The 26,262-nt window shown below is 47.2% G+C and overlaps 2 protein-coding genes across 12 annotated transcripts in view; one reads left to right on the forward strand and one right to left on the reverse strand.

The window, feature by feature from the left end:
* The window catches only part of RFFL (ring finger and FYVE like domain containing E3 ubiquitin protein ligase), a 51,995-nt gene extending 34,871 nt beyond the window's left edge, over positions 1–17,124 (forward strand). For 8 of the 9 annotated variants that reach the window (XM_037880766.2, XM_043531421.1, XM_037880768.2 and 5 more), the window contains 5 exons: positions 10,706–11,110; positions 13,590–13,673; positions 14,113–14,320; positions 15,990–16,013; positions 16,383–17,124. In XM_037880766.2, coding sequence (XP_037736694.1) covers positions 10,706–11,110; positions 13,590–13,673; positions 14,113–14,320; positions 15,990–16,013; positions 16,383–16,573 — 912 coding nt within the window. In that variant the 3' untranslated portion in view covers positions 16,574–17,124. The remainder of the gene's footprint in view (positions 1–10,705; positions 11,111–13,589; positions 13,674–14,112; positions 14,321–15,989; positions 16,014–16,382) is intronic. The other variant, XM_043531425.1, reaches the window with a different exon arrangement.
* A 4,784-nt stretch (positions 17,125–21,908) lies between these two features.
* Positions 21,909–26,262, reverse strand: part of LIG3 (DNA ligase 3) — a 28,196-nt gene continuing 23,842 nt past the window's right edge. The window contains exons 20-21 of one of the 3 annotated variants that reach the window (XR_005222681.2): positions 25,076–25,820; positions 22,801–22,817 (exon numbers count right to left, since the gene is read on the reverse strand). Coding sequence is in view for 2 of the 3 variants with exons in the window: in XM_037880764.2 (XP_037736692.1) it covers positions 22,584–22,817 (234 nt within the window). In the remaining variant the exon portion in view is untranslated. Of the gene's footprint in view, positions 22,818–25,075; positions 25,821–26,262 lie in introns of those variants that run through there. The other 2 variants (XM_037880764.2, XM_037880765.2) reach the window with 2 other exon arrangements.

The raw sequence follows: 26,262 nt of genomic DNA on the forward strand, positions 1-26,262 counted from the left end.
TCGGCTCGTCCATGGGAGTAGGAAGGCGTCTGTGAAAGAGCCCGGGGAGTGGCCCTGGAGGGAGCAGAACGCCAGGCATTTCCGATTGCTGCGGGAGGCGAACACGTTGTCCTGGGGAAACCCACACCTTCGGAAGATTGGGTGGATGACATTGGGGTGGAGTGACCACTCATGGGAGTGGAAGGACCTGCTCAGGTGGTCCGCCAGCGTGTTCTGGAGCCCAGGTAGAAAGGACGCCACCACGTGAATGGAGTGGGCTATACAGAATTCCCACAGTTGAACGGCCTCCTGACAGAGGGGGGGAGGAGTGGGCCCCTCTTGCTTGTTGATGTAGAACATGGCTGTGGTGTTGTCTGTGAGGACCGCCACACAACAATCCTGCAGCCGTTCCAAGAAGGCTTGACAGGCAAGGCGCACCGCCATCAGCTCTGGGACGTTAATATGAAGGGAGAGTGCGGACCAGGGCCATAGTCCCTGTGTCTGAATGTCCTCGAGGTGGGTGCCCCATCCCAGGGCTGACACATCTGAGACAAGGGATAAGGAGGGCTGCGGGCTGTGAAAAGGAACTCCTTCACATACCGCCTGGGGATCTAGCCACCAGAGGAGGGAGGTCAGGACCCGCTCTGGGACGGTATCCCAACCTGGGCGATAGATTGATACCAGCCAGGCCTGTAATGGGCGGAGTCGAAGTCTGGTGTGCCTGGTTACATACGTGCAGGAAGCCATGTGGCCGAGAAGACTCAAGCACATTCTTGCCAACGAGATTGGGAAGCTCTGAAGGCTCCGGACGAGGGCCACAATGGCCTGGAAACGAGCATCTGGCAGGAGGGCTCGTGCCTGCACGGAGTCTAGAACCGCTCTGATGAATTCTATTCTCTGGGTCAGTTCTAGTGTCGATTTTGCGAAGAGAGGCCTAACCGACGAAATGTGTCTGTAACCAAGCAGAGGTGGGAGTGCACCTGTTCTCTGGTGCTCCCACGGATAAGCCAGTCGTCGAGGTAAGGGTATACCTGCACCTGCTGCCGATGAAGGAGACCAAAGGGAAGGGCTGTGAACTGATGATGTTTGCGGTTGACCACAAAGTGGAGGAAGTGTCTGTGTGCCAGATGAATCGCTATGTGGAAATACGCGTCTTTCATGTCGAGGGCGGTGTACCAGTCTCCAGGATCCAGGGAAGGTATGATGGTGCCCAAGGAGACCATGCAGAACTTCAACTTTACCAAGAACTTGTTGAGTCTGCGCAGGTCCAGAATGGGTTGAAGCCCTCCCTTTGCCTTGGGGATTAGGAAATAATGGGAGTAAAACCGTCTGCCCCTTAGCTCCCTCGGGACCTCCTCGATCGCCCCCTTGGCGAGGAGCATCTGAACCTTCTGAATAAGGAGTTGCTCGTGAGAAGGGTCCCTGAAGAGGGGCAGGGAAGGAGGGTGGGGAGGAATAAAATTGGAGAGAGCATCCCACTTCCACCATGTGGAGGACCCAGCGGTCTGTGATTGTGCAGGCCCAGGCACGGTGGAAATGGGATAAACGATTCAAGAAGGGTGGGGTAGGATCCTGAATGAGGTCTGGTATATCGTTCTTGAGCGTCCCTTCAAAAGGCCTGTTTTGAGCCTGAGGATGGTTCGGACTGGCCCTGGCCTTGCCCAGACTGGGGGTTGGAGGGCTTCCTCCTGCCATTACACCCCTGTCTCCTATACAAATCCTGCCTCGGTCGAGGAGGGAGTTGGAGCGTTATTGTTGTGGCTGCTGGGGTTTGAAGGGTTTCCGCTGGGTAGCCGGTGTGTGCATGCCCAGGGACTTCATTATTGCCCTTGAGTCCTTAAGGGTTTGTAGCCTGGAATTGGTTTTGTCCGAAAACAGGCCCTCTCCATCAAAGGGGAGGTCCTGCAGTGTTTGCTGAAGCTCCGGTGGCAGGTAGGAAGCTTGCACCCAGGAGATATGCCTCATCGCTATCCCTGAGGACAAAGTGCGTGCGGCAGAATCTGCAGCATCCAGCAAGGCCTGCAACAAGGTCCGTGCCACTTTTTTGCCCTCATTGACCAAGGCCCCAAACTCTTCTCTGGACTCAGGAGGTACTAACTCCTTAAATTTCAGCATGGAGTTCCAGGAGTTAAAATTGTAATGGCTCAGCCTGCTGATTAGCGATCCTGAGCTGAAGACCCCCCGCAGAATAAACTTTGTGCCCAAACAGATCAAGGTGCCTGGCGTCCTTTGATTTGAGAGCTGGGGCCTGCTGGCCTTGCCATTCTTTCTCGTTCACTGATACTACTACTAGCAAACAAGGCTGTGGGTGGGTGAACAAATAATTGTACCCCTTTGAGGGGACAAAGTATTTGCGCTCCACTCCCTTAGCAGTCGGTGGGATGGATGCAAGTGTTTGCCAGATTGTTCTGGTGGTGGATTGGATAGTCCGAATAAGGGGTAGGGCTACCCTTGATGGAGCTTCTGCTGAGAGAATATCCACCACCAGGTCCTCCACCTCTACCACCTCCTCCGCTTGCAAGTTTATGTTCCGCACCACCCTATGCAAGAGGTCTTGGTGGGCACGGAAGTCTATAGGAGGCGGACCTGAGACTGTAGTGCCTGCCACCGCCTTGTCGGGTGAGGAGGAGGAGGATACAGGGGGGGAGAGGGTCATCTAGGGCCTCTTGCGGAGCTGGGCCCAGCTGTCCTGTGCCAGTGACCTCAGGGCTCAGAGCAGGAACTGCTGTTAGAGGAGGTCCTGCAGCGGGAAGAGGAGCCACCATGGTTTCCATGCCTCCCGGGGCGGGGGCTGAGTGGCAGTAGCCTCTGGCACTCGTGGCTCAGACGGGGCTGAGCGAGAAGCCCCAGACAGAGCACCCTGTGCTTGGTGGTACTCCCAGTGTGTCCAGAACAGCCATTGGGTGGACCCTTGAGCAGGACCCTGCTCTTGTGCCTGCCAATGCCCAGCCCCCGACTGCAGGTGACTATGGTCCAAATGGCGGCAGTCCGAGAAGCGCGACCCTGCCTCCGATCCCGAAGAATGGGAAATGGAACAGGAAGGCCACGGTGGTGCCGAGTGGATCTGCACTGGGTCGCGACAACAGGGTGAAGTGAACGGTGCCTGGATCTGGACTTGGCTCTAGACGATGAGCGGCGTCTCAATGGGAGCAGCGTCGGGTCCGGCATCTGCTCCTTGACGGCAACCAGTGGGCAGAGTGGTGCCGGGACTGCGAGCGGGAACGGTGCCGAGAATGAGATCAGTGCCGTGGCTTGACCGACGGTGCCGATGGGTGGATCAGGGCCTGCTTGCCTCGGGATGGTGCCACACATCCAGGTACTGGTGCTTTGGCATGAGGCTATGGGGATGCCGATGCTATCACGGCAATAAGGTCCCTTGCAGTCGCAAAGATATCCGGGGTGGATGGCAACTGGACCTTGACCACGCTGCGTACCGGGGAGCCCAGGGGTACCGGACTTAACGGCTCTCCTCCCAGGGCCGGAGTCAACGGTGCTGAGGCAGTAGACTGTGCCCCTTGACATTCCCCTGCGGGACGCACCTCCAGAGGCGGTTCCAAGGGGGCTGGCCTCTGTGTCGGTGGGCCAGCCTTTGTTGGTTTCTGGTGCCACTTCTTGCCAAGAGAGTGGGAGTGGTGCCGGGCCGATGATGTCGGCTGCGGTGCTGGGGAGCGTCGGTGCTGCGGGTCTCAGTCACAGTCCAACCGTGGTGCCGCTCCTGCTGGGGCGCTGGGCACCGAGGCGCTCGGTGCCGGATCTTGGCACGCCGCAGGAGGTTGAGGGCTGTTTGAGATGAAAGTCCCGCTCCTTCTTGGTCCGGGGACGAAAACCCTTGCAGATCCTGCACTGCTTGATGAGACTCCCCCAGACACTTCAGGCACGAGTCGTGTGGGTCGCCCACTGGCATGGGCTTAGAGCAGAAACTGCAGGGCTTGAATCCTGGAGCTTTGGGCATGAGCCCAATAGAAAATCGGGGAGGAGGGGAAACCCCCGCAACCCACTAATCCTAACTAACTACAAGTATAACTATGAACTATTATAAACTATGAACTATTATAACTAGAAACTGTAAGTGCTAGGGAGAGTGGAGACCAGCAAAGCCGAACTCCACGGTTCCAATGGCCATCACGGGTGGTAAGAAGGAACGGAGGAGGCGCTGGGTCGGCTGGGGTATATATCAAGCGCCATGAAGGCGCCACTCCAGGGGGCTACAAAGTTGACCTACTGGGTGTTGCTAGGGTAAAAATTCTCCGACGGCTGTGCACGCGGCACGCACACACCTCATTGGAATCGATATGAGCAAGCACTCGAAGAAGAACTCTGTATCCTATCCTAGGATGGCTGAAGCAGTTACTTTGAATTGTGATACCCAGTTAATATTTAAATCAAGCCACTTATATGTAAAACATAATGAATATGAAAGCGAAGTCCTTTCAAATTGGAGGCCATACAGATAAATGAGTTTGTTAAAAGTGAGATTCAACAGAACGTTGACCTCTCAAGCAATATATTTTTTCAGGGTATTCAACCCCCTTACCACATATATATCAGTCCTGATACATTGTTAAACGGATCAGGGCAGAGAACAGTGAAGACGGTTGCAATGAGGCAAGTATGGACATTTTCTTTGTATCTAATAAGATGCCTTTATATAATCATTGAAGCATCTTTAAAGGACATTCAGTTGTTCTTGGTAGTGAAAGCAATCTTGTCTTCCTTATTCTCCAAGCTAACTTCTGATCCTGGCTTTCTGTTTCACAGGATGACCATTAATTTAAGTCAGGCTTCGCTGATTTTATTTTTTTTCCTGCTGGAAGCAAGGTAGGCCAGGCGTTCTTCTGGGTCAAGGTCAAGTTCTCCTTGCTGCCTCCTCTTCCGCCCCCTGAGAAAGGTTTACGTGTCTCAGCCACTGGCTGACATTTTCAGGAAGGCCATTTTCTCTGAAGAATACTTACTGGAAAAGCTCCTGGCAAGCTCAGGTGTAAGATATAAAACAATAGCTCTAGTTAAATCTTGAATGTTGGCATTGACTCAATTTTATCTCAAACAAAATGATGTGCCAAGTGAATTGAATAGAAATTCTATAATCTCTGGAACCCTAGTTGTTAGTGCAAACTGAACCTTTCACAATTTAGAGCGTGCTGTCAAAGATTAAGTTCTAGGCAGCGTTTTGATTAAAATATTACAAAATTAGCTGAGGCATTTGTGACAGATATGGCAATTCCCTGCAATATCCTTGAAAAAAACATATAGAATTACATTTAAATATATTTGGAGTCCATTGTATTAAATGCAAAGGTTATGTATTATTCTGGGCTGAGACTATATGTAACTTCTGTAGGGAGATGTGATGTAAGGCCTGGATGATCAAAGGACTATATTAAACAATATATGTCAGACAAGAATGGACTTTTGAGACAATAAACGTGAAATGAATTTCCTGGGAAGTATCTACAGAGAGGTGAATGCAAATTCTCCATTGCCAGTTATGCAAAAATGCAGCCTTTTGAAGCTACGCCCTGCGAAGTGGGCCTTTGTCTGCTGATCGTCTGTTACATGAGGCCGAGATCAAAGGCGCAAGCTGTATAAAGGGAAGACTGGTTGTTCTGGTTCTGAGCTAAGGCTGTTATGAACTTGTAACCAAAGGAATAAACCCTTTGTTGGTTTTGAAGGACTGACTCCTTACCAGAGACCTTGTTGGAGTTGAGGGCTGATCTCTGCTTAGCTTTTTAGGATGCGTATAGGTTATTTTATTATTTTTAATATATTTTCTCTAATGCTTTCATCTTAAAAATAAACACACTTGCTTAGAAAGAGCTGTGTGGTAGCTTGTAACTGTTGTCAATTACAGATGTTCATAGCCTTCAGAGAGAAAGCAAAGCACCCTGGCCTGTTGTAGGCAGTCTGATTTGCTGGGGAACTCAGTGTAGGTACATAACTTTGCAGTCCTGAAAAACCTTGGTTGGGAGGGAGGGTGGACACTCACCTCTCTCAGGAGAGGTGATGATTGAGGAACTGGGAGCCTAGAGCAGGTGGGCTTGAGGGACCATGGAGGGGGAATACAGGTTGTTGCTCTGAACTGTGACAGGGTTATTGCTGCTGATCCCTTGCTGAGATCAATTAGATGATGTATCTCTTGTACTATGCCACTGTGGTATCTGAACACCTCTGTGCTCTGGAGTGTTAAATGCAGGGACATTCTAGGCGAAGGGTCCTCAGCTGTGGAATGAGGTCCCTCTACTGTTCCTTCAGAGCCAGTCTGCCAGGTTTTGAGTGTGGTGAAAAACTCAATCTTTTCAGATACGACTACCAGATGCTTCTAAACTAAAGCATTGTATCTCCCCTCTCATCTTCTCTGATGGCTAACTGGAAGAGGGAAAGTATTGGCCACAATAGATGTTCTCCATTATTATTTGTGTAATGTATTCAGATGCCCCTGTGATGAGCACCCTCACTGTAGGTTGTTAAAATAGGGATTGTTTGCTCGACTAGTCTAGGTGGTGCACAGACAACACTCCCCATCTTTGCACTGAACAGTGTTACATTGACTAGATCCCTTCAGGAGTCCAGTGTCCAACAAATCAGACCAACAGTAATATTTTATCTTAACAAGTGGGGGGAGGGGTGAGGGGAAACTGGTGAAGCTGGACAGTATGCAGAGACAGACCTTCCTGCCAGCAACTCATCTTGTAGTTTAATGGACTTGAATTACTTTTGTCCTGCATAGGAGTGTTCTTCTCCTGAGACAGATTGTGTGCTTTGGTGACTAGGAATCTTGAGACCTGATTTACAATCTGTACTGATTATGTGATAACCTCAGGATAGGTATAAAGGGGTGGAGATGATTCTGATCTAGAAATGTTTATGGGAGGAGGTTTTGCATCTTTCCATCGAGCCCCATTAACAAGTCTTTTATGAAGTTCCAGAACACCAGCAGAAGTCCCACAGATGTCACTGGCCAGGGATACAGCTGGATATTTAAACTTCAGTAGGGTAAAATGGGGGAGCAGTGATCTAGGTTGAGAGGGAGCTTATTTAAGAGGTATAGTAGTCATACCTCTCAAGGCATTATCCATGAGAGGAAAACATCCGAACAGATCAAGCTCAAAAACCACACCCTGAATTCCTGTTCTAAAACAGCTGACTCAGAGGCATGAATCTATAAATCTGCTTTCTTTGAACTTTACGCACAGTGGAGTTGAAGATTTTCTCATTCACCATAAGTAATTCATAAAACAAAAAAGAGTTTGGTTCAAGAGTTTCTGTCTCTTGCTTTCAAGCCCAAGTTCTGATTCCTTATTGCTAAGGCTACGATTTAGTCACAGAGAGTGCGGAAGTCACGGACTCTGAGACTTCCAGTGACCTCCATGATTGCAGCCTGCAGCACTTAGGAGCCGCAGAGTCCCCCATTGTCCGCGAGGGGCAGGGTGCTGCGGGGTGAGTGGCAGGGCCCCTGGAGCTCCAAGCCACCACAAGTGGTAGGGGAACCCCACAGCTCCTGGCCCCGGCAGGCAGCAGGGAACCCTGCAGCTCCTGGCCGCCACAGACAGCAGTGGAAGCCCCGAGCTCCTGGCTAACGGCAGGCGCCCATGGAGCTGCTGTAGGCCCCCTGGAGCGGTGGGTGATGGGGGCAGCTCGCGGCTGCCATAGGACCCCGGAGCTGTGGGTGGCAGGGGCAGCTCGCGGCTGCCACAGGTGGTGGGGGCAACCTGCAGCTCCCGGGAGGTGGGGGAACCCAGCAGCTCCTGGCCGCCGAGGGCCCTTGGAGCTGTGGGTAATGGGGGCCCCTTGAGCTCTGATATCCAACCTTGGTGGGGGACCCTGGAGCGCCTAGCCACACGTACAGCTGCTCCACTGCAGGCTGTATGGGAACCCACAGATCCCCATTTTGTCACAGATATTTTTAGTAAAACTCACGGACAGGTAACGGCTTCCGTGAATTTTTCTTTATTGCCCGTGACCTGTCTGTGACGTGACAAAATCTTAGCCTTACTTACTGCATAGCGCTAAAGAGTCTGGACGGGAGTGCAAATTTATGGTGAATTCTAAAGGAAGAAAGCCAGTGACTAAATGGATGTGGGAAACGGGGATTAGTAATAGAATACAAATCCAGTTCAGGTTTGTAGTGATAGAACATGATCTAATGGCTGATCTGTCGCATAGGCCACCAAAGTTTGGTCTCAGTCCAACTGCCAATGGAGAACTGATCCTGACACAAAAATCTCCTTCATAACTGGCAGTCTCAAGAGAAGGGCAAAGTACTGAATCAGCTTGCTGAGTCACACCCTGGAGGTGGTCACTCTCGAGGTTAAGGCAAACTGCCAGACTTAGGAGGGGACCGAAAGTTTGTACATTACTGCATACGCTGTACCTGTTTTGTAGAGGGGAAGTATCCCAAGTACGGCTGACCTGGCACCTTTTACTAGCACTGAATCCATCCATGCATAAAAAAACAAACAAAAAAAACCCAAAACAAACAGGAGAGAAGAAGGACTCAAGTGACTGTCCTAATGATGATCCTATTGTGAGTGCTCTCACCTGACTTTCAGAAATGCTGAACAGAGTTCCAGCTGTCAGCAGGAGCTGTGAGTGTTCAGAACCTCTGAAAATCAAGCCCCTGTGCCCAGGGTGCTGAGGGTAGTAGAAAAACTTAGATATGAACAAACAGAACTTAAACATTAAAATTGGTTTTGATGCCTGAAGCCGCCGGGCTCTCAGAAGAGCTCAGATGTTCCAAAATACTTAGCACCCATCCACTGTCATTGTGACGTTGAAGGCCAGGTTCTGAAGAACTTACCTTGTTGCCAGTGTGCTGGGCTCCTTTGAAAACCTGGCTACTTATTTTGGAAAATAGAAGCTGAATTATTTTGAAAAACTGGCCATTGTTGTAAAACTTGTTCTTGTTTCCTTTTCCTTGTGGCAGAGGCCTCCCCAGCAGATAATTTATGCATGCTACTGTTTACATTTTTAAACCAGCACACACATCTGATTTACTTCGGAAAGTCTGTTCCCTTATAGGATAGTGTGGCAAATTGCAGGCACTACTTCGATGGGTCTCGCGCTTTCTCTTCTTGTGGAGGGTTCAGGGCACCGTTTCTCACCCCTGAACTGGGGTATTAACTGCTCCACTAGTGTCCTAGAGGAGGGGAGTGGAGAGGGAGGGACCCGGGCCCCCACCTCTACTCCGGGTCCCAGCCCAGGGGCCCTAGGGATAGCGGTAAATCGCTTGAACTAGCGGTTCCCTCCCCTGGGCTACTTCCCTCTCCTGCCCTTCAGCTTGTGGGGCTTCCCCCTGCCCTCCCTCGGCACAAACCAGGTGTCCCTTTACCTAGGGTCTTGGACGTCTTAGCCCACCGCAGCACTTCTCCAAATTCTCCTCTGCTTCCCTCCAGACTGCTCTCTGCTCCAGCACCAATCCACTCTGCTTCAACTCCTCCAAACTGCTCTCTGCTCCAGCACCAATCCACTCTGCTTCAACTCCTCCAAACTGCTCTCTGCTCCAGCACCAATCCACTCTGCTTCAACTCCTCCAAACTGCTCTCTGCTCCAGCACCAATCCACTCTGCTTCAACTCCTTCCCTTGTCTGACTGAAGCAGATCAGATGACTGGCTTCAGGTGCTTTAATTAATCTATAGCAAACTTTCTTCCCTCTACAGGGAATAAGGCTCCCTTCTGACACTCTCCTGCTGCTCTCTGGCCTGCTATATCACAATAGATAGATCTGTTGTATTCCATCTGTGATTTAGCTGGGCAGATGGGTTCAGAATAAACCATTGAAAACGGTTGCAGTGTTGGAATTCATTATTGTTTAAAAACATTTTTGTGATTTGTGTAACAGAATTTATCTAATTTCTTTTATAAGAACTGTGTGTTGAATCCAGACACATGTCAGAAATGTTTGTTAATTTTCTTTCAGTCAACAACACACATTGTGTGCTTGACATATCTTTCATAAATAAGGTTTGATTTATCTAGGACAGTGGTTTTCAAACTTTTTTTCTGGTGGCCCAGTTGAAGAAAACGGTTGATTTCAGCGGAGCTGGGGATGAGGGGTTTGGGGTGCAGGAGGGGGCTCCGGGTTGGGGGGGGCTCAGAGGTGGGAGCACAGGCTTACTTTGAGCGGTTCCCGGTCAGCAGCGCAGCGGGGGGGTGCTAAAGCAGGCTTCCTGCCTGTCCTGGCACTATGGACCATGCTGCTCCCCAGAAGTGGCCAGCAGCAGGTCCGGCTCCTAGACAGAAACACGCAAGTGGCTCTGTGCAGCTGTCGCCTGCAGGCACTGCCCCCCCCCCCCCCCCCGAGCTCCCATTGGCTGATTCCTGGCCAATGGGAGTGTGCAGCTGGTGCTCGGGGCGGGGGCAGCGCACGGAGCCCAGTCGCGCCTCCCCCCACCGCAAGGAGCCGGACCTGCTGCTGGCTGCTTCTGGGGCATAGGGTGCTGTCGCAACAGGTCGGGACTAGCCTGCCTTAGCTGGGCAGCACCGCCAACGGGACTTTTAATGGCCCGGTCGGTGGTGCTGACCAGAGCCGCTGGGACCCAGCGTCTTACATTCTGCAACCCAGTACTGGGTCACGACCTGCAGTTTGAAAACCACTGATCTAGGACATGGGCTTCAATTTGTATTATCTCCAGCTTGCATGTTGTGTTAACCCCAATACCGTTCTTCGATAATCACGCTAAACCTTTGTGGCTTGGTGTCTTTTCTCTCCCCCTCTTCTGTTTTGAGCAGCACATCTGCTTTGACTGTAAAAAGAATTTTTGCACTTCCTGTTCAAGCCAGCCTGAAAGCAGTCCCCTTCTCTGCCATCTCTGTCAGCGGTTCCAAGCCACAGCGTTTCAGCGGGAGGAGTTGATAAAGATGAAGGTGAAGGATCTACGAGACTATCTGGCACTCCACGAGGTTTCCACAGAGTTGTGCCGTGAAAAGGAAGACTTGGTGTTTCTGATTCTTGGGCAACAGCCTGTAGTCACCCAGGAGGATAGAATACGAATCCCGCCGTTAAATTCTGGCACATCTGGACAGCAAAGCTTTGTGATTCTGCCAGAGACCAGCACAGTATCTTCTACCTCACATGATGCCTCTCCAGTGTCTGCAGACTCCATCTTGAGTCCAATAACTCAGGAACCTCAACAGGTACACCAGTCTCCAGTTAGAAGCACCTTTAGTGTACTTATTCCCTCTCGTTGTCAGATTAATTATTGAGATGCTGCCTGTGTTTTTGCCATCAAAATTCTGCACATATCTTCCTTGATTAAAGATCAGTGCCATGAGACTGCAGGGCTTCTATTTACCACAAACGACAGTGCTTCAGCTGCGTATTACGCATGGCTGTCCCCATGTTCATAGTAAAGCTAAGTCCAGGGGGTCAAATCCTGAGGTCCTCGCTTAGGCAAACACCCACTGATTGCAGTGTTTGAGTAGGGACCTCAGACATTTTGCTGCAGAATGAATTTCTTTAGTTTCTGAATTGTTCTAACTTGTGAGTTTCATTGTTGCTGTTTGTCAGTTGTGGCCTTCCTGCATTAATGGAATTTAATTTTTTTTTTTTTGGACTTTCAACCTTATTTTTGGATCTTGTTTGGATATACTGGATACTTCAGTCACTGTTTTAAGGTAGTCTGATCATTGCTTTGTTTTGCACCCTTACATGAGCACTGGATACTCCTGTGACTAATAAGTTATATGGATATTTAATATCTATACTGATGCTAAAGCATATTTTACTTCCTTTTCTAGCCAGGATGTTGATATCATACTGACAACTACAAGCAGCTGTTAAAATGTTATATCCTCATTCTGTATTTCCTTATTTCTTGTGCCAGGAGGCCTTCAAAATTTCAAAGTGATATTGGAGTTGAAACAGTGGGGGAGGAGGATGGTTGAGGGGGCTCCTGGAGTCTGATCATCTACTGATTTGGGTCTGCAGAAATGCTTTGACTGAGGCCAAAAGTTATTAGTCCTGGCACAGAGATTGCCAGAAACGGTCCAGCTGAATTCTTTTAGAGGAAATTAGTCATCTGATTATTTATATTGCCTTGCTTTGTTGTTAGGCTTTCTACTGACTGCTGTGGAATGTTTCCTTAGGGCTTGTCTATACAAACACTAAGTTCAGAGCAAGCTGGGGTGTAAATCTACCTCACATTAGCCTGCCGCACACTAGAAGTTCCCTACTGTGCTTTAATCTCCTCCCGTTTCAAAGTGGGATAGATCCAAGTGCATTGTGGAACTTTGAGGGCATGGCAGCAGGGTCCATGCAGACACTTAGTGCACTAGTGCGAGGTGGATTTACACCCCAGCTTCCTGTGAACTGTTTGTTTAGACAAATCTTTAATGTTTAACATCTACTCTGGGCCTTCCTGGCGGGCTTAATTATCCCGGGGCCATCTCAGAAAGTGTGCTGCTTAGTTTCTCTATAGGTGTATCATGAGGCATGGTATCTTGTTTAAAAATGCAGTTATTCTTGAGGACATCTTTCACGCGTGGAGTTAGAAGGGCTTCTTACTGCCATCGCGGTAGCTCATGTTTGGAAATACCTGTGTTCACCTATGAGTTCTAAGTTTTTTCTCCAGCAAATTTCAGCTCCTGGCTTGACTCCTGGTTTCATCTGGACACCTTGTGGGAATTCTCAGTAGTATCAGCTCTTAAAATGCTTTTTATTTTCCTAGAGTTTTACAGATATTAACTAATCACAGTTACCCTAAGTAGTAGGGGAACATTCTCTCCATTTTTACTAAAAGGCAAACTGAGGTGGAGAGGATAAATACCATGCCCAAAGCCACAGATGGGGAATCAATAGGAACTGGGATTACAGGTCTGTTCCTTTCACCCAGTCCAGTGTTCAGAACTGCTGCCCTCCCTCTCCAGCTGCCATTGTCCTGTCCCCATTGCAGCTTCTCACCCCTACCTGTCCACACAGCACTCCACTCTAGGGAAGCCGTAATCTCCAGAGCAGTTTGAGGTGTGGGAGCTGGAGGAGAGAGGCAACTAATGCCTCACTTAACATCTCCAACACAACACCCCAAACCCAGCAACAATGTGCAGAGAGCACCGTGCCCTAATGGTCATTGAGTAACTGATCTGAGCAATCTTGAAGAGCGCCATCAAGTGGTCTTTCAATGAGCAACACAGCACAAATTCTTGACATATTCTAGTGATTGTGCTGCCAATGACATCACACATGGATGCCACCTCACAATGAAGGATTGTAGAGCAGTGTCAAGATTTCACATCATGATAATCAGGTGGCTTTGTGCAACGCCATTTTGAGTCTCTATACCATCTGTCTCCTCCCAGTCCAGACTCGTAAGCCCCGTGAGAACAACATGTGGGGGTATATTGTACATCATCAAGTATTCTAACAGGGCTCAATATATAATAAGGTGGGACCTGAAAGCGCCAAATGTAACACTAAAGTTTCAAATTGAGTTTTACTTGTTTAAGTGTCGGGAATGTAGTATAGGAAACTTACTTTCTGCTAAGGGTGGCTCTGTTTTGTCTTGTAATGACTTTCCTAATTCCACCGTATGTAGTGCATGCTCTGTGCTCAAGCCCATTTCCACTCTGGATATGCAGGCAGATTCACTGCTGGTGAAAGATTTATTTCCTCTTCTAGGCAAATGGGCATGTGCCTCCAAGCCAAGACGATATGACAGAAATTGAGAATGCAGCAGAAGCACCAACAGAGGAGGAGACACAGGTTTGTGTGTGTCCCCTAAAATCAGATCATAGAAATAGGAAGCGTTCTTATAAGGATTATTTCGTCCAACACCCAGCTAGTGCAGAATTGCCCCTACTGCGGGTACTGCACAGAGTAGCAGAATAACAGTTCGGAGTACAGCCACCAGAAGACACTTTTCTGTAGGTGGAGAATGGCAGGACGACCATATATGCAGAGAACCTGGTGTCACTTTAACACACGTATCCTCCATAGTGGAGGACATTATAATGTAACTGTATAATAGGAGGAGGTGCTTTTATCTCCCTCCTAGAAGGCCCTTGTGTTCCTCGTAACTGGAGGGATGAAAGATCATTCACCTCCATGGATGAGTTCCTGCTAGTAAACCTATGAAAAGCTGCTTTGAATTCTGTCATCACATTGTGAGGTCAAATGTTAGTCTGTCTTTGTTCCATTTCAGTCTGTTGACTCGGAGGATAACCTGGTACAGGGACGGAGGGCCTCTCTTTCTGACCTAACGAGTGTCGGAGACATTGATGCACTCTCTGTGCGACAACTGAAGGAAATCCTGGCTCGCAACTTTGTCAACTATAAAGGCTGCTGTGAGAAGTGGGAGCTGATGGAGAGAGTGACCCGTCTTTATAAAGAGAAGGACCTTCAGCATCTGGGTAAGGAGGAGGAACTGTATCAGTTTGCCAGGCTAACTGTCTTTCTCAACTCTTTGCTTTGGTATCAGCAGAAGCAAGCAGCAAGTCAAAGGGAGAAGGGGCTATGGTCTCCTTTTTCTTCCCTCCCTCTTCTCGAATGGCTCCTCCAAAAGTTCCTGCCTCTGCCCTTTGCAAGTGAGAGTTGGGACAGAGGCATCAAGAACTAAATAAACAAGGCAAGAGCGTGTCAGAGTGAATGCTGGTAAACTATGGTTAGGCTTAGAGAGACAAGGTGGGTGAGGTAACCCTAACTGTCAACCTCACATGTCAAAAGATACAAAGTAAATATCCTTAAATCAAACTCTTAAGTTCTAAAGCAGCCCTATCTTACTTTGCTTATTTGTACATTTTGATTATTGATGGAAATATTTTTTCATCAGTTTGCTTGTACTGTGAAACCTGTTTATCCATATTTACCAATAATCTAACCTGCCAAGCCTATGGTTTACCACTGCATGTGTTTACCCACATAAAAGCTTTGTTAGTGTGGTTCAACTCAGGAAGGCGACTGCTCCATTGTGTATTGAGAGTGAGAGTGATTGACTCTAGTGACAAAATGTGTTCTTCCTGCCAGAGCCAACAGAGCTGTGGAAGATTTGAGCTACCACCTAATTCTTAAAAAAAAAGGAGGACTTTTGGCACCTTAGAGACTAACAAATGTATTTGAACATAAGCTTTCGTGAGCTACAGCTCACTTCATCGGATGCATTCAGATGAAGTGAGCTGTAGCTCACGAAAGCTTATGCTCAGATACATTTGTTAGTCTCTAAGGTGCCACAAGTCCTCCTTTTCTTTTTGCAAATACAGACTAACACGGCTGCTAGTCTGAAACCCGCCTAATTCTTGTGCATCATCACCAGAACTGTTAAGTTCCAACAAGATGCATCCATGCATACCTGTGGCCACGGTTTCCACAGGTTATTATTGAGGGGCAATTGGAAGATAGTTGTTATATAGGTCTCACTGAGGGCTTTGTTAGCTCTGCAGATCCTTTGTTCCTGGGGGTGACTTGCAACAAGGAAAGAACCCATTTTAACTCTCAGAACTCAGGTTGAGTTTCAGGGCTAGTAGTTAGAAAAAAACGTTTCTTTATTTGTAAACTGAGGCTATTTGTTACGGAATCTGAGAGGAGATAAACATGGAAACCCACTATGCCAATTGCTGAGAATCATTTTAAGAACAGAATCTTTAATTTTCAGGTTTAGAGCTGTATTTATTTTTGATCATCATTTACAGGGGAATATCAACTTAAATCAAACCTCTCTCTGAAATTTGTAACGTACTATCTTTAAAGTAAGATTATAACTAAAGGAAGGACCAGACGACTTTTCTTCCTGCATTTTGTTTACTTTGTGCTTTAGCCAAACACTTTGCATATAGTCACTCAGTTTGCCTCCTGTGAGGATCTTTTGTACCAGAACATAGTGAGGAAAACTTTTAGAGAAATTGTGTAAAACCACAAAATTGGAGTTCAAGTGATATCTTTTTATAAAATACAGAAATAATTTAAGATAGTTATTTTGCTTTGTAAGGTCTTAAATTAACTGTACTTGAAGTAGACAATCTATTAGCCTACCCATAGTCGTCGTCCTACATAATGCAGCTTTTCTCCTCTCTTTTTATATTGCAGTTTCCGACACGGATGATCAAAATGGTAAGTAATTTGTTTGTTCAACGATCTCACCACAAAGATTCTCAGGACTAGTTGTTGCACTTGTGTGCTCATATAGGGGAGTGTTTGTTCTAGGCATAAATTTTCAGCTCCTCCTTCCCAGATGATCAGGTAAATAGTCCCACATCGGTATCAATGCAGGGGCAGGAGCAGGACTGTTTACAAGTGCTTAGTACACTGTTGTGAAAAGATGGCGCTTCTGAACTTTAGTCTCACATAATTATACATAATTTGATATTTGACACTGAAGCCACTATTAATATATGTGTATTGGATAACACTGAACATCCTGTCCTAATGCCATGATATCGTTTCCTTAAATCTAATACGTATAACCCCTTTTGTCTTCAGTTTCCTCAGGCAGTGCAGGGCTCCCTAGCACTGAAGAGAATCTCTGCAAAATCTGCATGGACTCACCCGTCGACTGTGTCCTATTAGAATGTGGCCACATGGTCACCTGCACCAAGTGTGGAAAGCGTATGAGTGAGTGTCCCATATGCAGGCAGTATGTGATAAGAGCTGTCCATGTGTTTAAGTCCTGAGTGAGCATGAGGAAGACCAGTGTTGCCTTAAAGCCTCATCCGCTGTTAGAGATGGTCAAAAACCTCTACAGGTAGGTCAGAGACTGGCACGCAGGACCTCACAAGAAACCTGAAGTTCACAGGCGAGATGAGCAAAGGAGAAAGCTTGGGGAATTGTTCTGATTGAAGCCATTGACTGGCTGTGCCCTTCACACCACAGTGCTTTACCCTGCAGTACCTAGACTCCAGGAGCCCACTGTCAGCAGCAGAGACGGAAATAATTAACAGCTTGCATTCTGGGCTAGCTTGATCAACTGATGAGGGGGGACAAATAATCACTTGGCTTTCCAAAACTGACCCCAGCTTCTGAGGCTTATTTCCTCCACAGTAATAAATAAGGTGGACTGAGGTTTTGGCACGACATTTGCTTTTGTTTTGCTGCTACTGAATTCTCCCATTCCGGTTTCCTCTTTAATTTGCTCTGTTCCAGGTCACACATCCACTGGTATTTTTATTTTCAGGGAACAAAATCTTATTGGGCTGGTTCCCCCTCCCTAGGCTTTGCTTTTTTTTTTAAAAAAAAAAGTGTAACTTTATTTTAATCTCTAGTTCCTTATGCTTGCAGGCCAGGCTGAACTTTTGTCCTCTGTGGCCTTTAGCTTTTTCGTATTCAGAATTTATTTCGAAGCCAAGCCCTGTAAGATCACAGTGAAACATTCACTATTGCTACACCTTAGTATGGAAAGGAGACAAGACTTCATACTGTTAAAGATGCATTCTTCCCCTTTGAAAGACAAGAGGCAGTGAAGTGGCTTAGGGCATAGGGCCTCGGGCCTCCTCTTGAAGCTTACCCAGCATAGGCAGCGTTTGTCTTCCTCCCGCCTACAATTTGCCTTTCCTTGGTGGTTCTTTGTTATAACACCACAGGATGGTGTGTCGGCTGCAGGATACGCAAGAAATCCCTGTATACCTGAACTGGCTGAGAGTCAACCTCCTCCAGTGACTAACAAGTTGGGACCCTGAGGCCCTAGTCCCCTAAAATGTTTGAACACTAGTGGAAAAATCCACTATGGGCAGAGTAGTGAGATTTTGGTCTAGGACTGCCTACACTCCTAAAAGGGATTGGTGAGACATTTCAATCATGAAGCTCTCAGCAGTGTATTCTTATAACGATCTCCTAAGGCCTAGAGATGAAGCTGTCAGAGAGAGACTGTGAAGTTTGGAGGACTTTTTCCACTGTGAACCTCTACAGCTGGGTTGTGTATTTTCAGTCTCATTTCTTGCTGTCTGCTGATTTGTCTTATGATTTGAGGATAGTGATGATCAGACCCCGGCCTTCCTTTTTCTGCCTGTTTACCAATTCACTGTTCCAGAGTCCTGATGTGTTGCCAAATATGCAAAGACGGTTTGCTGAAGAGCACAAGATAACTTCTCCATTTTCCTTTTATGGGGATGAGGTTACAGCTTCACCCTTAGAGAATTCTGCAAGGTAGACTTGGGACATCAATCAAAAGCTGTTCATGACATCTGTGGTTTAGAAAGTCCCAGTGGACCTATTGCATTGTTTTTTCCCCTCTATGGGGTATTAAAAAAAAAAGTGATCTTACAAGGTATCCTGGAAATACTCCATTCTGAACTGCCAGAAAAATATTCAATTTCAAAATCATCCTATTATGCGTTAAATAAGATTTTTCAGCTAAATTAGGGTTACACTGGTGTCTTATCTTATGCCAAATGGCTCCTGGACCCATTTAAGGCTTAACCGTTGTTTCCAATTGTTTTTCACACACAGCTGTAGGCCTTACGTGATGAACTGTAACTTTGAGTTCTTCTTACATTATCAGAGTAAGTGCAGGGGTGTTCAGAATGAATGTGTGGGCGCATGCATGGTATGGTATGGGGCCAGGAGCAGCATCTCTATACAAAAATTGTATTTGTCCACTTGAATGAGAGTGGCCATTCCTAGGCTCTGCACCACTAGAGATGGCTGTAAAGAAGCAGCTTCTATGGATGTATCTAGGCACACTTGTGGTAACAGCTGGTAATCTTAAGTAACTGCCACTGTATGTAATCTTTGCAACTATTTAACTGTGCTGTAAATAACAGTAGCAATGCCTCTGCTGCAAGAAATGCCTGGGGTGTGTGTGTGGGGGGTCTTTCTTGTGGAAGAGAGTAAACCATTCCTGGTAGCTCATAAGTATCATTCATGGATAGATATTTAAAGGAAGGGACTTCTGCCCTGTGATCTGTAGCACCTGTCCGTTAGAGAAGGCCTTTACTTTTATTGGTGGCAGTTCTGTAGAGGAAGGACAGGAGCCTCGCCTTGTTTCATGGATCTGTGTCTTGCCCCTTCTCTCTTCATTTCATGGTAAGAGAGCTGCTACTTCCGGACAGTTTGACCTGTTTTTATAATCTCTGGCTCAAGGCCGAGCCCAGACTTTCCTAAACAGAGGGGTACTGACACACATTTTGCCAGCAGCTAAATTGTATTATGTTAAATACTCTTCCCATACAAGTAATGGCTGAAGTTACTATTGAGCTGTTCAATCATGAATGGGAAGAGGGTGTTTACATCAACCTCTACATGTGGCCTAAACTTATGAACCCCTGATCTAGCAAATTCACTGTGAAAAATAATGCATTTTATCATGTTCAGCAATAACCTCAGGCCGGAGGGGCTTAGGTGGAGGAAGACACTTTCCCTATTCAGTGAGTAAGTTTACTTAGCTTCTGGTCTCTAAGGTTCTTCTGCCTGTATTCTACAGTAGAAAGGCCCTAGGGCAGATCAGTTTCTGCAGGGATGATTTTAAGAACAAGATGTACACACCCACCTCAAGCTTGCAATTTGCCTTCCTAGTTTGGTAGTGAATAGTTTTCCCATTACAAAAATTGATTCTTTGCTGTAGGGGTGACTGATAGAATTTATTTTTAAGTGAAACTTTTAAAAGCCAGAGGAAACTGGTTCATAATCCAAAGGAATATACTGATCCGTATTAATAAATATGAAAATAGTCAAGTGCTTTATGTACATTGTACACATTTGTTCAAATATTTTGAAAGTTAATGTTCTACTTGAAATAGATTCTATTAAATTCTTTAAATCCTAGTAAATAGACTAGTTTTGGTACAGAGTTCTGCTTTATAATTTTATAATAAAGTGAAAATTTGATTTATCCAACTATTGATATTTTCTGAGTTTCTCTCTTTTTGGGAGCAGCAGAGGGCTTGGCAGAGATGTTTGACTTACTGCTGCTTTTGAAGTTTCAAAGATAAGGATAAGCATGAAACAAAATACCCCTATGCTGTGTAGTATATGAACCTGAATATAATGTAAATTCATCACCAAGCTCCCCTGACCCAACCTGGAGCTATTCTTCCTCAAAAGTCTGAGGAAGAAAAGATGGAGAAAGCTCAACTCTCAACAGTAGAATTCTTTAACCTAGTTATAGCAAAGTAGTCAACTGCCATTGAAGTCAACAGGACTTGAGGGTGAGCAGCTTTTTGCCATTTTCATATTATGTGTTTAATGCAGGTGTGTGTAAATACTGACAAGAGCCAACACAACCGCTGCAAAGCAACTTGTAACCAACATGCAAAGTTAAACTACATCCTAAAGCTTGAAGTGAGCAAGAAAACTAAAATAAAAACCTACATCAATAGGCCTCACCAACAAATGTCAGAAATCCTTTTGAGCAGCTTACTAAATTGATTCCAAGAAGCCTGTTGGAAAAGGAAGAACGCAGTGTGTTTCCTTAGAATTCCTGAGCATGTTTTGGCCTAAGTTTATCAAATTGCTTTATGTACCTTAGCTGAGGAGTATAGCTCATCCCCCTGACAATCAGATCCATTAGACCATCTCTAAAATGACCTTTTGAGAGGCAATTTGGTTACAGTCCACATACAATGGAATGATACTTCAGCCAAAACTCTGAACACTGCCTCACTTGAGGTAGAAACAAATAATCCAAGTGTGGATTAGAGAAATATTCCTAGACGCCAACAAGCCAGAGATCTTTGGTTCATGCTAGAATGGAACAGTCCTTAAGTTAGAAACATTGCCTTGAGAAGCAAGTTGTTATAAAATGAGTGGGGTAGAGCGAGCATCCCACCGCATCTACATGCTTCCACCGTTTCCTTTATAATAAGCCTAGGAAAATCATCAGTGAGACAAATAGTTTTCCTTATAGTACCTTACTTAAGTGCTGCCATGAGTGAAACAGTCCAGCCCAAACCTTGGGTGCTGAGTGGCCTTCCCTGGACTAAAGACCTCATTACCCTGCAATGATGGAGAAACCACATGGTACATTCACTGCTCTACATTACAGGAGCTAGAGGTTGAGGGGAGAGTAGGGAGGCTTCATGTTCTCCAAGGTGGGGCAGGGGAGAAGATGCATCTGCTGCTTCACACGCCATGGCACTGGGAGCATGAGCATCATGCTATCACTTGAACCTGACCCAGCAGCTACAGGTTTGGCTGTTCTGAGCCAGCCTTGCTTGTAACACACTAGGACAATCACAAGAGTAACTTTCTAATAAAGCACTTGGACTCCAAAATTTATGATTTTTTACTTTCCAAGTTATCAAACCCTCATTAAATATCCATCTATTTCTCTGCAATCCTATTTTCTATCTGAGTCCCACCCCCAGGCCATACATGAGCTGTCTATTCATAAAGTTTAGTGTCATGGAATAGTCTGCAGTATATTTAGATGGCAAAACCTGCAAATAACTCAGCTCCCAAGTTTCACTCCATGAAATGTGCACAGCAGCCAAGAGATCAGATTACTTCTCCGTGGCACTGATGTAACCAACTACTACTGGAATAGTCCGGTAGCCACAATTCAAGGAGGTTGAAAAATTGGAGGGGGGTTTAGAGAAGAGCCATGAGAATGGGAAAAGATTGGAAAACATCCCAGATACTGATAGGGATCCTGGAGTCCGTTTAGCTGAATCGTCTCTTAAGGGATGACTTGATCACAATCTGTAAGTACCTACATGAGAAACGGCTCTTCAATCTAGCAGACAAAAGTATAGCGAGATTCCAATCCCTGGAACCTGAGGTTAGACACATTCAGACTGGAAATGAGGCACAAATGTTTACACTGAGGGCAATTAACCACTGGAACAACTTACCCAAGGCTGTGGTGGATTCTCCACTGCTGGCCACTTTAAGACTAGATTCTTTTTTTCTAACACACATTAATTCAGGGAAGTCCTATGCTCTGTTATATGGTCATAGTGGTTCCTTCTGGCTTTATAATCGATAAATTCCAGGAGACACTGCACAGAATTAGCTCTTCACTAACCGTTGATCCCAGCAGCCTGGTTGTGACAAAAGAATATCTTGGGGACACAATCCCTTAATGGAAGTTTATTTGGCCCAGTTTTAAAATGAAACACTGTCTAAACTGTTTCTGGATGCTAGCCTATAGCTCTGATTGTTAAAACAGGTTAGCCAACAACAGTCTTAAAATAAAACGGAGGAGAAAATACCAAGCAGTATAAATGGAAGAGTGTTTAGACTAGCCTTCCTTTGTTTGAACTATAATAGTGCAGCAAGTTCATACTGGCAATAGGTCTACAGGAAGTTATACCAGGGTATAACTGGCTGCCAGGGTTTGTCTTCTGTTCACATACAGAACAGCCTGAGAAGAATATCTGTGTCCTTACCGGAAAGGACAAGACACTGTAGTTTTTATTTATAAAAATACCCAAACTTTAAAACAAAACAGATGAAACCAGCACCGAGAGCGAATGGACGGGTTCAAATGATGGGCAGAAAGAACGGATTCCAATGGTGCCATCTTTTAGTGAGATCTCTGAATTCATTCCAGCTGGCACTGATAAAAATCAAAGTGGTTGCTATGGATCCTTAGAACCCACCTGTGAGGAACTCCAGGCATTTGATAGAGATGTGGATAGAAAAGCAAAGGATCTCAGCCTTTCTTCCACATGCCTAGTTGCTGCTGTTCCCTTAGGGAGTTCCTTCCTAGAGCACAGCAGTGTTGGGCCAGGTAGCTGCCTTGAGTTTTTAACGGGGGGCCACTAGCCTCCGTTTCCGGATACACTCCCAGATCCAGTCAGGAGAGACGCGCTTGGCTCCAAGGTTCTCATCAACATCCCCTATTACATGTGTTGCTGAGGCAGTGTCGAACTCTTGCACAAGGTCTCCATCATACGCCACAAAGTACCGGCGGATTTTGCTGAAGTCCTCCACGGAGGGCGGTAGGTACAGCTTCACCCCTGTAAATATGTCCAGCAGCATCTGCAAAATTGTAGGGAAACAGAAAAAGATGGTGAGGAGAAATAAGATTGGGAAAGAGACTAGAGTGGTCTGCGTGCTTTACTAGATTAAGCGCTCTTTAGGCATGGACTCTCACTACATACAGCTCCCAGCGCAATGGGGCTGACAGAGATCTCTGGGTGCTACTTGTGAAAGTAGAATGAATTATATTGAAATTATAATTCATTAGAGAAATGCTGCTTGAAGGGTTTGTTGAAATATGGCTGTCAGGAAGAGAAACATTAAGGAGTGTGAGACAATGGGTCCTCAAACTAATTAACTTAGAGCTCCTACTGAGCTAGGAGATTGGTAAACATTAGTATGCAAATAAGATACGTATGTATATACATTTGTCAGTTTCTGCTTCTTTTTGTTTCCTACGTTAAATTGGCTTTCCCTTATCTGTTTAAATAAGTTAGCTTGAGCTTTTGCAGGAGGCTCACATATCTGGGTGCACTGGCAAAGCGCTTTGCTAATAAACAGAGTGGTCTGACAAATTCAGTGAGTCTTGAATCTGACTTTGACATACTGCAACACAAATAAGGATGCAGCTTATTTAATACAAGCTTTGGGAACAGACTCTTTCCTCCATGCTGAAAATGTTCAGTATAGTTTCAAATGGGACCTCCCAGCAGGAGGTGAACAGGGAGCACGCTGAGGAAGCAAGATGCCCCCCAAACTCAGATGGGTAGGAAGCACAAGGCGTTACCATCTGTGTTGCCACTGTGCAGTGTGAAAGCTACACAACTCTTCTGAGACACGTAGTGGTGGATTAGCAGGTGGTGCTGTAGGTAGGGGTTAATAGAGCCAACCCCTTACCCACTCTGCAACAATGCCTGCTAAGAACCCAGCAGGACCCCCCCCAAGCAGACACTGTCAAACTGAATAAATGCCCTCCAGCTCCCCAATCTCAGTTCTTTGAAAGCATTCAGCAGATTCCAAGCACAAGCCCCTCAAGTACAGAGTCCTGTGCGCTCAGAAGAGGGGGCTGCAAACCAAGAGGATCCTGTTCTAATCCCAGTTCAGAGGCTGTCTTACCATTGTAAATCCCTCACTCTTTGGGCTTCAGTTAATCCATCTGCACTGGGACCTCTCTCACACAGACACACTCCTGTGAAAGTCAGATACTGCAGCTGAACTCTACGTCCATAGCTAAGTGCCTTACCAAGAGCTACAGGGACACGATTAGCCCCAACGGCTACCTCTCGCCGGCTGCTCTCGGGGCCCAGCGACCAAAACATGTCTGCTGCTGAGGCTACGTCTACCCTAGACGCTTCAAAGCGCTGCCACGGGAGCCCTCCAGTGGCCGCACGTTGAAGTGCGAGCGTGGCTGCGTGTGAGAGAGCTCTCCCAGCGCTCCACCTCCACGAGGGGAACGGCTCCGAGTCCTGGGAGCCCTGTTTCTAGCGCTCGGAGCCTGGCCACACGAGCGCTTTGAAGCGCTCCAACTTGCTGCGCTCAGGGGGGTGATTTTTCACACCGCTGAGCCAGCATGTTAGAGCGCTATAAAATGCAAGTGTAGCCAAGCCCGGAGATGCCCGGTGACTTTGGCAGTTGGTGTTTTTCAGTTTATCTAGTGCAGCATGGTAGCCCTGAGAATTCGCACTTGCTATCCCCATCAGGAGTGTTCCAGCCGACACTAACCCAGGGACTGCTCCCACAGGTTTCCATGTACCTGGTCCCGCACTCTACCCACAGCTCGTACAGAGTGAAGCAGAGGCGTTGCGCTCTCCCCCTCTCTCCACGCAAAGGCCACAAAGCTCAAACCTTCCACAAAGAGCTCAGCAGGGCCAGCACAGCCTGCTACAGAAGCCAATGCACTTGCTCGTTGAAGGATTTATTGCTGATTGGCATAGCAAAGCCCAATTTTTCCAGCCCCTGTTCCTCATCTACTGTGTCACGTGAAAGCTCCTTGTCCTCACCTGCAAGTTCCTGATCAGCTCTGCCTGCGTCTCCTGTCGTACTGTCCCCACTGCCAGTCTGTCCAGGCATCTCATGGGTGGCTGTGCATTCCTCCACACCATGCTCTCCGCATGGAACACCTCCCCAGACTCATCCATGATGCGATCGCTCTCCTTCTGCAGACCCACCTGGCCTATGATTCCTACTGGCAGTCACCCAACTAATGGCTAGGGCTGAAGATCAGTTGATTTATTTTAAACCCCCAAACTCTACAATCCTTTCGGGGGCCTAGGCCATATAGCCATGTGACTTTACCCTCCCAATGATGAATCACTTACGTAAGCCGCACAGGTACACTCGTTAATGCAGAAACTGGAATGGCTCAGAGGCTTCATACTGCAGACACAAGGTGATTCCCAGCTGGGATCAGGACAGATAATTCCTCCCCTGTGCAACCCGACCGCTTCCACACACAGCACTGCACCAGCGACCAGGTGCAGTAACAGTAGCCGTGCCTTCCATCGCAAAATCTAGTCCAGCCCACTGCTGGAGTCAGGACGATGGGCACCGAGCTGCTCTGGGTTGACAAGCCCCGTTATCTCAGCCACTCTGTACTCAGCGTGAAAGGAAGGGGGGGAGGCAGAGGCTCAGCCGGAGGAGCTTGCTGCTACCATTTCTGCTTTTACATATCACTGAACTCAGACTGGCTTACAACCGATCCAGTGGGCAAATACTGAGCCATCACTGCTTTGCCCAGGATGGAGGGCAGAGGCGGACTGAGAATGCACACTGCGTAACAGACAACTCCTGGAAGAGAGCTAGGCTCTTGAATGAGCCAACATGCCTGCTCACCGCATCTACGAGAAGCCACAGCCGTTTCCTGCAAACCCCAGCTGCAGTGCAACACATCAGCGGGCTCTTTCGCGACAGAAAAATCCAGTCAGTTCGTTTCAGTCTTTAATGACTAGCTAGCAGGCTGCTCTACGAGAGTGCCTGGGAAAGGCTCTAGCTCTTCTACATGCTGATCTGCTAGCCCCTTCCCGGGAGCCCAGCTCACCTGCTGGTTCTCTCTCCAGGTCTGCTCTGCAACAACAAACAACAGCCCCTCTGAGGAGCAGTTCTGCTTGCTCCGAGTCTCCTTCCTACCGAGACTTGGGTCTGCACGTGCCTGGGGGTTCGAGACCCCAGCTCCCCTGGAGTAACTCAACACATTCCCATTGCTTCCTCCTGGCTCCTTCCCCCCACCCTCCTCTCTCTGACTGGCTTCTCCAGAAGACTGAATGTACCTCCTCCTAGCCTGAATGGACTGTTGGCTTGGCCCAGAGATTGGGTACGGTTCTGGCAGATCTTCCTCCACTGGGTGCAGTAGCCAAGGGCAGCCTGATGCTCAGATTGAGGCAGGGAGGCTTAAAGCACCCACCTGCACATGCCAGGCCTCACGAACTGCAGCATAGCCACCCTTGTTTTCCAGACAGCCGGCTGCTGCCATGCCAGGGAATGTCCCCCAAAGCAACGGACTCCACTC

Source organism: Chelonia mydas, chromosome 17 (genome assembly GCF_015237465.2).
Source record: "Chelonia mydas isolate rCheMyd1 chromosome 17, rCheMyd1.pri.v2, whole genome shotgun sequence".
NCBI classification, from domain to species: domain Eukaryota; kingdom Metazoa; phylum Chordata; order Testudines; family Cheloniidae; genus Chelonia; species Chelonia mydas.